General features: G+C 34.1%; 2 protein-coding genes across 3 annotated transcripts; both read right to left on the reverse strand.

The window, feature by feature from the left end:
- Nucleotides 1-1,636: 1,636 nt before the first annotated feature.
- Nucleotides 1,637-4,182, reverse strand: LOC132268496 (peroxidase P7). The gene is made up of 4 exons (XM_059769335.1): nt 3,909-4,182; nt 2,804-2,995; nt 2,524-2,689; nt 1,637-2,198 (listed from the first exon to the last, which is right to left on the reverse strand). The coding sequence occupies exons 1-4, from the start codon at nt 4,131-4,133 to the stop codon at nt 1,807-1,809; spliced, it is 975 nt and encodes a 324-aa protein (XP_059625318.1). The 5' UTR covers nt 4,134-4,182; the 3' UTR covers nt 1,637-1,806.
- Nucleotides 4,183-7,208: 3,026 nt separating this feature from the next.
- On the reverse strand, nt 7,209-12,606 carry LOC132270736 (SH3 domain-containing protein C23A1.17-like). Of its 2 annotated transcripts, none has more exons than XM_059771932.1 (4): nt 11,964-12,604; nt 9,580-10,552; nt 8,551-8,623; nt 7,209-7,678 (listed from the first exon to the last, which is right to left on the reverse strand). In XM_059771932.1, exons 1-4 carry the CDS (start codon nt 12,292-12,294, stop codon nt 7,538-7,540), a joined length of 1,518 nt encoding a protein of 505 aa, XP_059627915.1. In that variant the 5' UTR covers nt 12,295-12,604; the 3' UTR covers nt 7,209-7,537. The 2 variants fall into 2 exon arrangements, with proteins under 2 accessions (XP_059627915.1, XP_059627916.1); XM_059771933.1 differs by lacking the exon at nt 7,209-7,678 and adding an exon at nt 7,717-7,980 and having other exon boundaries at nt 11,964-12,606.
- Nucleotides 12,607-13,151: the final 545 nt, after the last annotated feature.

The raw sequence follows: 13,151 nt of genomic DNA on the forward strand, positions 1-13,151 counted from the left end.
TTCACTTTGTCCCTTTAAGAATTTAAAATTTTAAATTCAAGGTTTTACTTTAAATGGGGAGATAGTATCACTAAATTATAATAAGTTGGGGATGTGCAATACTCACTAAATAGCCTGCTTATTTAAAATGAAATAATTATGGCATAAATGAGATAAATTATCCAATGGGAGGGGAGTCTTTTTTCATTGGGCATGTGTATCCCAAGTCATAGGATGAGAAAATCATGATAAGAGGAGAAGTCAGATTAATTCATAGGTGTTCACTCTCTTTTGTCTTCCAAGGAATTATAAAAGAAGGGAAATTAAGAAAAAAAAAACTTAATTTAATCCGGGATTATGAAATAAATGAATCAACTTTGAATTTAATGGAGGATATAAGGATATTCCATCTTCAGTTTAGTCATATACAGACATCATTCAACATTAAACTGAGATTCATTTTTCTTGAATTTGCAAATTCTCATATTATTTATCCAACCCCTAGTAATCCGGTATCAGTACTTGCTAAATCGTGAAACCAAACGTACTAGATTTTTTATAAGAAGTGTTGGCCTAATTTCGTAAAGATAAGACTTGGGTTTTTTGATGAACGGGTTCTTGAGAAATTTGATGCAAGTCATTTCTGGACTGGCCTTCTATCAATAATATTCATGGGTGAGCCCACTATAGTTGGGCTTCAAGAGATTCTATCATGAAGAGCCCAATGTTCGGATTGAACCTATACATCAAATCAACAGGGATAAGGTCAGGTTCGTGTGCCATATAGGGGTCTAATGGGCAGAACCGTAGAACTAGAAGGTACAATTATCGAAACGAGACGAAATTTCTAAGGGCTCCGTTTGTTTGGTTTGGATGTAGAATAGTTTTTAAAAAGTATTTTTTAGTTTTTTGTTATTGAAAGATATTAAAATTAAATAAAAATAATTTACTCGTTAATTTTTAACAAGTTAATTTTTTATATGAAAAATTTTATTTTATTTTATTTTGTAGTTTATGATTGCTTTTTGTCAGATTAGTTTTTGGTTTGACATAATTGTCCTTTACTCTCATATAAAAATGTTAGAAGTATTTAAACAAAGTGCAACCAAAAAAAACCTCTATATAAAAAATATATAGAAAAACTATACTATTTAACACGTACATATGATCCCTAACATTTCAAAGTATGTCCAAATTGTCCCTTGATATTTGATGATTGTTAATTTTGATAAATTTTTTAAATAAAATTCTCAAAATATTCTTAAAAATTGAAATAAGTGGTTATGATTTTATTTTGTCTTAAGGGTATTTTTACAAAATATTTTTGCTTGCTCAATTTAGAAATTGTAAGTCATTTTTATTTATTTATTATTATTTAAACACCATAGAATATTTGCAAATTCTTTATATAACAGATTTTTTTTTCCCTTTCAATTTACCCTTTAAACAATTTGGAATGTCAGATTTTACTAATCCTCTAATTATGATTGAGACTGAATTTTGAAAATTAAAATAAAATAAAACCATAGGCACATATATTGAAAAACTATAAATATAGTCACATATATTGATAACTAACAAAAAGTGTTCAGTTTATTTAGGATTTTCACAGAAAATCCTACAAAGATTTTCAATGAAAATCTGAATTTTCAACCGAGTCTAAAAAAGCAGCACAACTATTTGACATGGTCATGGCCTTAATTGGTACCTAAGGAAGGAAAAGGACCTCAAACACACAATTCAAAACACACACATTTCTATCGATCATCAAAGCAAAATAGAGAGCTACCAATCAATTTTATTATCAATCCCAAAGCTAATTGACCCTCAATTAGTCTTCCTGCAATTCTTCCTTATCTCTCCATTCGATCCGGTGAGGGGGCTGATATCTCCCATTTTAACCATGGCCGCGGCAAAATCAGAAGTGAAGCTGCTCTGGCTGTTGCTATAGGATCTCACAATCGAATCGGCTGATCCGCCGTTGAACAACTGTTGGTCGGAGTGGAGCAGCCCCCTCCGGTTGACAAGGTTCTTGTAATAGTTGTTGTCGAAAGCTGTGGGAGATTGAAGATCAAGAGGTGCCAAATTGTTGTCCCCTGAGCCTGCGGTTCTTGGACAATTCCCTCGCCTTGTCTGAACTAATGAAGCGTCAATGTTGGTCTCATTGTACAAGCGTGCCCTGAATGAAGTACACCTTGCTTGTCCAATGGTGTGAGAACCTACAAGTTTTATAAAGGACAATAATGTCATTCAGACTTAATAATCTAATCATCCATAAGTGTAATCGAGTTTTTACTCATTTGATACATTAAGAACCAATTTAGAAATAGTAACATATTCTAAATTAAAAAGTTAAGTTGTCATGTGAATATAGTACTTGCTTAGTAGAAGATGAATAAGACATCTTTCGAGAGATAATCGATCAGATAAAGTTATCAATAAGCATTATTTCAAATGATAGAAGAGGGTTGAGAATTAGAAACTTGTTGCCGTTTGTTTGAACTTTCAAGATTAAAATATCACAATAATAAATAAAATACGAACCAGATAAAGCAACCATGTCCTTAGAAGAAAGGCCAAGAGAATTGAATCTTGAAATGAGGTTATTGAGGTTAGAAGTCGGAGGAGGAATGCCGTTATTGGCGGCAGACTTGCTTGTTGTCTTAGCATCTCTTCTTCCGAGCTTGACATTCCAGTTTGGCCCTCCAAGCTAAAAATTATATCACATAAGAAATTACGTGATTTAATGATGAGTAATGCTATTAAGAGAGCTCTATCATAAATACAATAATTGATGTAGCACTTGGATTTCGAGGGAACTTACTATAACAACAGAGTCTCGAGAAGCAATGGCTAATAAATCAGCACATGAGACTACACCGGGACACGCCTTTTCAACAGCGGATTTTATATTATCAACGACATCAAATCCCCTGGCGGAGTTCAAATTCGGAACTGCCGTCTTCTCTCCGGTGAAGGAAGATGTGTCGTCGAGGAGGATGGATCCATCGCATCCCTGACAAAGTCAAGAAGAAGCAGATAAGGTTTAGATACATAACTCTAGCTAGCCATGGAAAACAGAACATGAATGTATTAGTAATTGGACCTCATAAAAATTAAGAATCAGTTAGTCCTTTTCTCTCTGTTTTTTGGTCAATAATTTTAGACCTATCTGTGTTATAATCTTGACGCTTCCCAAACCTTTGGGCCAAGTTCAGGTCCATCAATTTTATATTGGGTATTATTGGGCATTTTCAAGTTTCCAACTGCCCAATATTGTTCAGCAAGATGACCCCTTCAAATAATGATAGTGACTCCATTGCTTACTCTGAATAGGAAAAAGATAATGAACAACTGTGACTAACGGTGGCAAAGCAAATAAGCTCAGCGTCTTACTTACAAATAAATAGTCAGGAATTAAAATTCACTTAGGAAATTTTTTTGGGTAATTGTATGGTGTATGTGAGATACGGGACTATAAGTATTCAGTAATGGATTATGAAATACTCTAAGAAGTTCGAGACACACAAAAATAATAATAACAAAAACAATAAAAAGGAGAATTCCTTCTCTTTGTTTTTTTTTTTTTTTTAAAAAAGAAAGAGTATATATATATATATATATATATATATATATTCTTTTAACAAGACTAATTTACTCTGAACACTAGTGACATTTCAATCCGAGTGGGGCTAAACTTGTGAGAGTGACCCCACATAAACTCTTTGACCTAATGATCTCACCCTTGAGGAAAGAAAATGGAATTTAAGACGACTATCGTGGCATAACACATTTAGGTAAGTTAAGGGCTAATCCCACGGCACGAGACTCCAGTCATTGCATAACCTAAAAAGGGTCAGGTGACATTTAGGTAAATTATAAAACTAAAAATGTTAGTAGCTAGCAAGTGTGAGAACAAGTAAAATTACATTAACAAAACAGTCGTGGAAGAATAAGCGAAGAAGAGAAGCCCCCATCCTAGCTTCTTTTGAAATTGCAGATTGCACTGCAGATTTGACTGTGGTAAAAAGATTTGGACAAGAATTGGAGTAAAAATTTGTTGAGAGTTGAGCTGAAGAGCTCCCAATAAAGAGCACAAGAAAAGCCAGAGTCACAATGGCCATGAAAGAAGGAGAAGAAGAAAATGAAGCCATTGTTGTATTACAATTCAAACAATAGCTAGAGAGAAAGCTAGAGAGATCAATGTGTGATGTATGTGTTGTGAACATAGTGTAACAAGTAATAGTATATATAGAGTTTTTCTAGAGTGCAATCTCTCAAGGTATTGGCTTTGGGCAGGTTACCTAACTCAATGACTCAATTTGCATGGCATTTCTACGTTGAAAGCGGGAAAAAGCTATAAGTAATAAGTGATTGACTGATTAATTTAATTGATGTAGTGTGAAGTGATAAAAATTTAAAAAAATAAATAATAAATAAAATAAAGGTTGTTACGAGTATGTTCTTTTAGAAAAGATATGCCACCAACATTTAGTTTTATGTTTTGTCAAAAAGGGCCCCAATAAACCAACTTAATCTATGATTTGGTGATGACTCGAGGGATAATACCAATAAAGGCAGTTAAAAATGGGATTTTTTTCGACTTTATACATAAGTGTTAATATTTGACTTTTCTATTGAAACCGTCTTTGGCTACTAAAAATATGCAATTTTTATTTAAAGTAGGACCTAAGTTATTATTAAAAGAAAAGCACTACATGTCAATATATTATATATATATAGCTATCATTTTTTCAACGTGGACATTATTTACATAATTACATTAAGTGGTTGCCGTCTACACTATACACGCCAATTATGGAAGAAATTAAAAAAAAAAAAAAGTAGCAGATGAAATTAACTCTAATTATTTTTTCATAAGTTAACTCTAATTACTTTTTCGTAAGTTAACTCTAATTATTTGATTACATGAATTTTAATATTTGGGAATGATAATATTGAAATTCATTTTCTCAATGCTAATACATTTTCTAAGTGGTTTCTTAAGAAAAAGAAATAATCATCGACTCAATCATCAAGAATATGTGCAATCACTTATAAACTACACGTATTATTTAAATATAAGTATTTTTTTTTTACATCATATGAGAATCCAATCTAAAAAGTCTAATTTTAAAGTCGTCTAGTTTTAAAGTTCGCACTGAAAAATAACCCCACTCCAATTGTCGGCCACTCTGTTTCATCATGAGTTGTTATTTTAGGTAACGAAAGTATTTAGCTTTGCCTCGACTAAATTCTCATTACATCGTGCAAAACATTCCTTTTATGCTTATCAAGTAAAGTTTAAATTTTTATTTAGGGACGTAATTTTATTAAATTATTTCCACTTCAAAGAAGTTAAATCTTACATTTATACTTCACAAAACTGAAATGACTTACCACCAAAGTCCTATTCGTGGGGTTGAAATTTTTTGACAGATGAAAATCAAACCCAGGCCCTTGTGCTCTAAGGAAGGTACACTCTACCCCTTGAGAATATCAGATAATGTGGACCCCTCCATTCAGTCAGGCGCAAAAATAATTAAATAGTGTGTCATTTCTTTATTTTGAAATAAATGGTGCAAAAATGATCACGTCACTCATATTTAAAATGCACAATACCAAAATATTGAGATATATTTTTACTCACAAAAATAAAATAAATGAACTATTGTGCAAATGGAGAGGATAGTGGAGTCCATATATAGTCAATACCAATTTTGTCTAAAAGGTCCGCCTTTGCGGCAATCTGTTTTTTTTTGCGTCTCCTTCACCATCATTTTCATTATTTATTTTCTACAATCATATGCTAAATAAATGGTTAGAAATAAGGTGATTGATTAGTAGTCGCATTCATCAAATCAAACAATTAACATATATGGTCTTAAAGGGACTTCTTAACTAATCGGGTCCCAATTGTGTTCCTCACTCGAATTTGGTCGACTGTGAATGTTATTAATCACTTGTTTCAAACCCTGCTTATTGCTATAATGTTTTTCAATTTTAAAAATTAAAAATAATTTTTCAAGAAAAAAGTTCTCAAAGATAAAAACTTCTGGGATAGTGTAATGACAAAACTTCCACCTCACATTTTGTGGCGGGGAGTTTAAATTAAAATTCTCTGATAATTATTTAGTGCATGTAAAATGAAGAGACTGTATGTACACACTAGTGGATTATAAAATGTTGTGAGACACTTAACACTACCATTATTATAAAAATAAAAATAAAAATAAAGAGTACATCTGACTTTTAATTACTTTTATATATATATATATATATATATATATATAAAGAATGAAAGAAAGAAAAAGAAGAAGATAAAAATTAATTTAAAAATAACCGAAAACAACAAAATATCATGGTTGAAAATATGAGGAATGCAACTATGCAAGAAGATAGAGCCTTTGCTAGTTGAAACCCAAACCATTGAAGACTGTTGTGAGATTGTGGGCCACATGAAGGGATTCCGTTTCCAGAAGGGGGAGGAAGTTTGGTGAATAAGACGATAAATTTCGTACATATTTGGTGAACTACGTGGAAATTTTGTGCCAATATGACTTTTTAATGTCATTATCTCTTTAATGATTTTGAACATTTTAGCATTTAAGTATATTTTTGACTTAATAAAATTAGAGTTTAAAATTATAAATAATAACAATAATAATATAGTTTAATTGTTTGTAACTTTGAACTAAACTATTTTTTAATTTTAAAACTTTAATTCTATATAACCGGGAAATTTCAATTTCATGTAACCAAACATGACGTTAATAAACTTGGGAGACAACCAAAGTGAGACATTATCCTTCACTGGGTAAGTTTTCTCTACGGGAAGAAAAGTAATGGACGCTCTTGGAACTTGAGAAACTGTAAGATTTCTAACCAGTGAGTCAATTTTGAAGTGCTTTGCATCAAATGGAACACAAACAAATTTTCATTTCACTGTCAAGAAAATGACCGTAAAGTCAAATTACCCATGTTTATTAAATTTTTTGTGGACCAAAAGCTTAACATATACGTCCATTTCATTGTTTAGGCGCAACTGATTGGATAGCTGGTGCAATCTCTAACCCTAAATTCTTGTTTTTCTTACTCAATTTTCGACTTTTCTCTCAATTAATACTTTGATTGCTCTGTTTCAACTAGCTTGGACTTCTCGCAATATACACATATATATATTGTGTGTCTGTGTGTCATCCACTGAACAAGTTCAAACACTGGTAGCAGAACAAAAGCTATTTACTTCATAAAAAAACCAACATAAAAATATAAAGAAAGAATACAAGATAAATGAAGTCAACATTATGATCTCCACAGCAGACCAATGCTCTGCTTTCTTTGGGACAGACCCAATGCTATTATGTGTACTTTGGGGAATATTAGACCAATGTACAGTAGATTTTCAAAAGGATTGCCAAGGGCTTGCATCAACCTAATTGGTGTCAGTAACTAATAGTACCAGAATTTAGTAAAGTAAAAACAATTGTAACTATACGAAAAAGGTCAATGGGTCAGGGAGCCCCTACACATCTCAAGTGTAAAAGCTCTACTGATTCTACTCGATATCAGATACCTCCTCCTCTGCCAGTTCAAACTCATCAACTTCCTTAAAGTAGGCTCTCTGCTGCTCAACAAAATCTCGTGGCAAGGCTACCGGTTTTGAGACATTTTCCTCTGGCAGTAAGTGACGTCTCTTCTGCAAAAGCATTGCAAGAAAATTATAAACCAACTAAAGGATGATGGTACAAGACAATATCGGGTAAGCAGAACAGATGCGAGAGCATAGAGGAAGCATATGGGGGATTATGCAAGGTAAATAGCAAAATACATTGCCCATACAGTAAGAAAATTTGTGCCATGTTAAGTCGTTTTTGGCTTTACAAGATTAGAACTTCTCACAGATAATGAATTATAGGGACTGATAGAAAGCCCACCTTATTTTCAATAACTGTTACACCCAAGTAGGCTTGAGATGGTTTGTGGACACATGCCAGAGACCTATAGATGCATTGGTGAGAACACGATGTTTAATTTCCATAAAAGCTAATAGATGGAGAGGGTGACCAAAAATAACGTGGGATGAAGTTATTAGGAATGACTTAAAAAAGTTAAACATAGTAGGTGATATGGTGGGTAATAGAAAGTAATCGAGACACAGAATTCATGAGGCCGGCCCCATTCATATGGGAATAAGGCAAGGATGATGATGTTTCCAGACAAATCTTTTCTGAATTGCTAGTTTGTTCCATGCAATAATATACAGTGTTGGTTTCTAGATGCTCTTGATCAGCAGGGTTTTTTAACGAGAGCAAGGGAACAGTAAGAGTATAATCCCACAGACTCGGCCTAAAATCAAAGAAGCAAGCCACCGTGCCACAGAAATCACTCAGTAGCAAACCAGATATGAATAGAAGATCAAATTAGTCAAGAAATCACACATGATACTTCCATAACAGAACTTTAAGAGTAAGAAACAAAGATATAACAATTATAAGGCTCAAAGTCAGAAAATGAAAAAATTATTTTGGAAACAAAAACATACGAGAACTGAGAAATGCTTAAACAAACCTTTTGACACTTCGGAAGAGGAAATGAACACGATTTGGAGAGACCAACATCTCCAGCTTCCATATGTTCACCCCTATTCAGAAGACAAGGAATCAGTACAAAAGGTAAAATAGGCAAGGAACAAATAGGAAAGAGATTTAAGATCAGTCACTTTTTGACCTAAATTACTAATTGCTTGTAAGAAACCAGAATTTCTATTGTCAACCAACGCACACCAATACAACATCCATAGGCACATAAGAAACAAGGCTTCATCTTTACTAGAACGGATATATACCATTACGCTTCATCTTTAAACATTTTTTTGTCCTTATTTCCAACAAATTGACTCAGTATTAATGTTTCCTTTCGGGTTGCACAGAGAAAAACTAGGTTTGATGAAATGCTGTCATAGGAGTGAAAATAATTATAAAATACAGTTCCCTCCAGAAAATACTTGACCCCCCACAGCCAAAAAAAAGAAGAAGAAGAAGAAGCATCAGACATGGCACCCAGGGGAACTATTTATTTTTCACAAAAACCCAACAACCCATTTGACTCCAATCGCATATTTATCAATACAATCATGTTTAAATGTAACCCATTTCGAAATGTCCCTTGCAATACATATCCAAGTACAGCTAATTCACTAATAAGGATAAAATTTGCCACTGACCAAGTAGAGTATCATCATTAATATAAGAGAGAGATATATTGCAGACCAGAAAAAGCACAAGGTTCAACACAGTAAATGGATATCAACCTCTTGCATGTCAATTGGATAAATGCCATTTGGGTGAATCAAGAGACAAATACGAGAAGATCGGCTTATAATTCAAATGCGTAATAAACTTCCATCATATTTTTCTTTCCCTCTCATATGCAAGTTCCATCATACCTTAAACATAAATTTCAACACTAAAGGATACCATTGTGAATTTGTGACAAGTTACGTATCCATAGAGCATACCATATATTGTACCATAACATGAACAAGGAATTAAACAAATCTACCCCAAAAAGATCTACTGTGTGTGGAAAGAGAATTACCGAATATTCTTGGTCCTTGGAGGGCAACTGTAAGGCACAACAACAGCCTTCCTTTTATTTTTTGTGTTCTCCAGAGGAGGGAAACTAAAAGGCACTGCAACAGTCTTTCCTTTGTCATTCACTTTGCCTAGAGGAGGGCAACTGAAAGGCACTGCAACTGTTCTTCCTTTGTCATTTACTTTGTTTAGAGGAGGGCAACTGAAAGGCACTGCGACCGCCTTTCCTTTGTCGTTCACTTTGTTTAGAGGAGGGCAACTGAAAGGCACTGCAACCGCCTTTCCTTTGTCGTTCACTTTGCCTAGAGGAGGGCAACTGAAAGGCACTGTGACCGCCTTTCCTTTGTCATTCACTTTGCCTAGAGGAGGGCAACTGAAAGGCACTGCGACCGCCTTTCCTTTGTCATTCACTTTGTTTAGAGGAGGGCAAATTAAAGGCTCTGCGACTGCCTTTCCTTTGTCATTCACTTTGCCTAGAGGAGGGCAACTGAAAGGCACTGCAATTGCCTTTCCTTTGTCATTCACTTTGCCTAGAGGAGGGCAAATCAAAGGCACTGCAACCGCCTTTCCTTTGTCATTCACTTTGTTTAGTGGAGGGAAAATTAAAGGCACTGCAACCGCCTTTCCTTTGTCATTCACTTTGTTTAGAGGACGGCAAGTTAAAGGCACAGCAACCACCTTTCCTTTGTCATTCACTTCGCCTATAGGAGGGCAACTGAAAGGCACTGCAACTGCCCTTCCTTTGTCATTCACTTTGTCTAGCGGAGGGCAACTAAAAGGCACTGCAACTGCCTTTCCTTTGTCATTCACTTTGCCCAGAGGAGGGAAACTATAAGGCACTGCAACTGCCTTTCCTTTGTCATCCACTTTTTTTAGAGGTGGGCAACTAAAAGGCACAGAAATTGCCTTCCTTTTCTCTGCAGTTTGTCTTCGCTTATAAACTACAAGAGGCTCAAATATCTCACTGTTTCCATCATCTGCCAAAACAGAATATGAGAGTAGTAATATGTATTAGTCCTCTTCAAAACAGAATATATATACACTAGGGGTTTTAGAAATTACAAACAGATAAGAGTAGTAATATATATTATTCCCCCTTCAAAACAGACAATGTATACGCTAGGGCATTTTAAAATCACATACAGATAAGAGTAGTAATAAATACTAGTTCCCTTCAAAGCAGAAAACGTATACGCTAGGGCTTGAGAAAATTACATACTTCACAGATCAATTGAAAAGTCATCATAAACATTTAACCCCAGCCAGCTTCACTGTTTCCCAATTAACCATTGAACGACATATAGACAAAAATAATAACCATCTATAAGCACTAAAGTGAGCAGAACAGATCCAAAGGCAGGGACGGACCTAAGTGAGGTCCAGTGGGGACACTCGCCCCCACTGAATTTTAAAAATACTTTATTTTTGCCTATAAATTCTTGGGTAATTTCATCTATGCCCCCATAACTTTTATCTTTTGCTCCCATTACTTTTTCTCTTCTCTCGCTCACACCCATGCACATAAACAGTAGCCAAGAACTCCATCCCTAATTTCCCTCTCGACTATCCCTCTTGCATTATCCACGGCTCTCTCTCTGAATTACTAGATAAATAATTTTTATTTTTATTTTTTTCGTTGGCAATCTATCTCTTCATGGAAAAAGTGCAAGTCTCCTAAGGCAATAAGAAAAGTCCTAATTAATTTATGATTTGAGATGAAAAAAGAAAAGAGTATACGAGATTGAGAAATACAAATTCAGCCATGATTGTTGTTGTTGTTGTTGTTGTTTTTTTTTTTTTTTTTTTTTTTTTTTTTTTTTTTTTTTTTTTTCCTGAAAATAACACATGTACACATTTTACCCTTGCGGGGATTTGAACTCGGAACCTTTGGCTTTGAGAGGTAGAGGAGATACCACTTAGCTACTACCCAGTGTTGCAACATTTTTAAATGATGAAACTAGTTGAGGACAATTGTGAATGTATTTTACGAAGATATTATCGTTTAATATTATTTTAGTTGAAATCTTTTTTTACCTTATTATTGTTTAAAGTCCCCCACTAAAACAAATTTTTAGGTTCGTCACTGTCTGAAGAAATCAACAAGTATTATACAATTCAAAACTGAAAACTAAACAAATCAGTTATTATTCCACAATAAACAACAAATTTGAATATCATTACAAAAAAGCAATTGTCAGGGACGTTGAATGAAGAGTACTTAACCACAAACCCCAGTGTTCCCAAACAATTAAGTCGATCAATAAATTCATTGGAAAATTTAAGCTAACAATACATACATATACATAAACATCATAATATAAATATAAATATATATATATATATATATATATATATAGAGAGAGAGAGAGAGAGAGAGAGAGAGATTACCAGGATTGGTAGATGAAGAATGTGGTGACTGAGCGCTAGGAGGGGTTGAAAATTGGGGTTGTGGGATGGTTCTAGGACCGATTGGGGCATTTCTGTTGGTGTTGGATGATCCGACGCTGGTGTCGGATTTGGAGGAATTAGTGGGTGGCTTGTTGGGGGATGAATTGTAGGGTTTGGGATTTGGTTTGGGTTTTGGCTTTGAAATTGGATTAGGGTTTTGGAGTTTGACGACGGAGGAGGTAGAGACATAGCGGAGATCGGTGGAAGGGATGAGGTTAGTTCGATCCGATAAGGGCTTTCTCTTCACTGATTTAATTCTTTCAACTTCCATCGCTTCCCATTTCTTCAGCACATCTGGCTCGATCTCTCTTTGAAGAAACTCCTAGTGAGAGAAACTATACAATTTTAGAGAGAGAAAGTTTAAGAAGTGTGTGGAAGACGCTAGTTCAGAATGGCGGGAGATTGGTGAAACTGAAATTCGAGGAGGGTGAGAGAGACGGCTGCGACGATCTTGCTCGAGAGGTCCGAAGTCTGACTTATGGATCGGTTGGTCAGGAAACGATCACTCCCAGGACCAAACCCTAGAACCCGGATCCGGTGTATTATTATTATTTTTTTAGGAAGTTTGATCCAGTGAATGTACTGTATTTTTCTAATGAAAAGAAATATCCTATATTGTGGTGTTTGATATATATAAATATAGTATTTTTTTTTTTACCTTGTCAAAAAATTCCCACAACAATTTTCAAAAAATATGAACATAAAATAACATAAACATAAACATAAACTTTGATATTTTTCACTATTGAAAGAAGAGTAGAAAAAAAAAAAAATACTATATAATATCAAACACCAACTGATCCATAAGTTGGATTTTGATACAGTTCACAAAATCTGACTTATTATTAAAGGTTTTATGCAATATCATAAGTCAGATTTTGATCCGAGTTCGAACTAAATCTTTGTGTTAGAGGTTTGGAATCATAAGTCGGATTTTGATCCGTTGGGTTAAAAGTTTTGATCAATATTATTATATCGAATATGCAATATCATTAAATTGATAACATAAATTTTGATACGAAGGAGTTGCATTCTTAAATTCCTAACTATTTACATATAATATGGTTGAATGTGTATTGCATTATTGTTATAACTATGTGTTCATATAGCTTGTACACTCAATTTACT

Source organism: Cornus florida, unplaced genomic scaffold (assembly GCF_030987335.1).
Source record: "Cornus florida cultivar Cherokee Brave unplaced genomic scaffold, ASM3098733v1 CherokeeBrave_3.0.0_Hap2_Chr08, whole genome shotgun sequence".
NCBI lineage: Eukaryota > Viridiplantae > Streptophyta > Magnoliopsida > Cornales > Cornaceae > Cornus > Cornus florida.

Coding starts and splice junctions, on each gene's coding strand:
- LOC132268496 (XM_059769335.1), bottom strand. CDS start 4,133: ATGGCTTCATTTTCTTCTTCTCCTTCTTTCATGGCCATTGTGACTCTG. Junction 2,996..3,908: donor TCCACGACTGTTTTGTTAAT/GTAATTTTACTT, acceptor TGACTTTGTCAG/GGATGCGATGGATCCATCCT. Junction 2,199..2,523: donor GGACATGGTTGCTTTATCTG/GTTCGTATTTTA, acceptor TAAAACTTGTAG/GTTCTCACACCATTGGACAA.
- LOC132270736 (XM_059771932.1), bottom strand. CDS start 12,294: ATGGAAGTTGAAAGAATTAAATCAGTGAAGAGAAAGCCCTTATCGGAT. Junction 8,624..9,579: donor CCAAGGACCAAGAATATTCG/GTAATTCTCTTT, acceptor TCTTCTGAATAG/GGGTGAACATATGGAAGCTG. Junction 7,679..8,550: donor CTCTTCCGAAGTGTCAAAAG/GTTTGTTTAAGC, acceptor ATGCTTTTGCAG/AAGAGACGTCACTTACTGCC.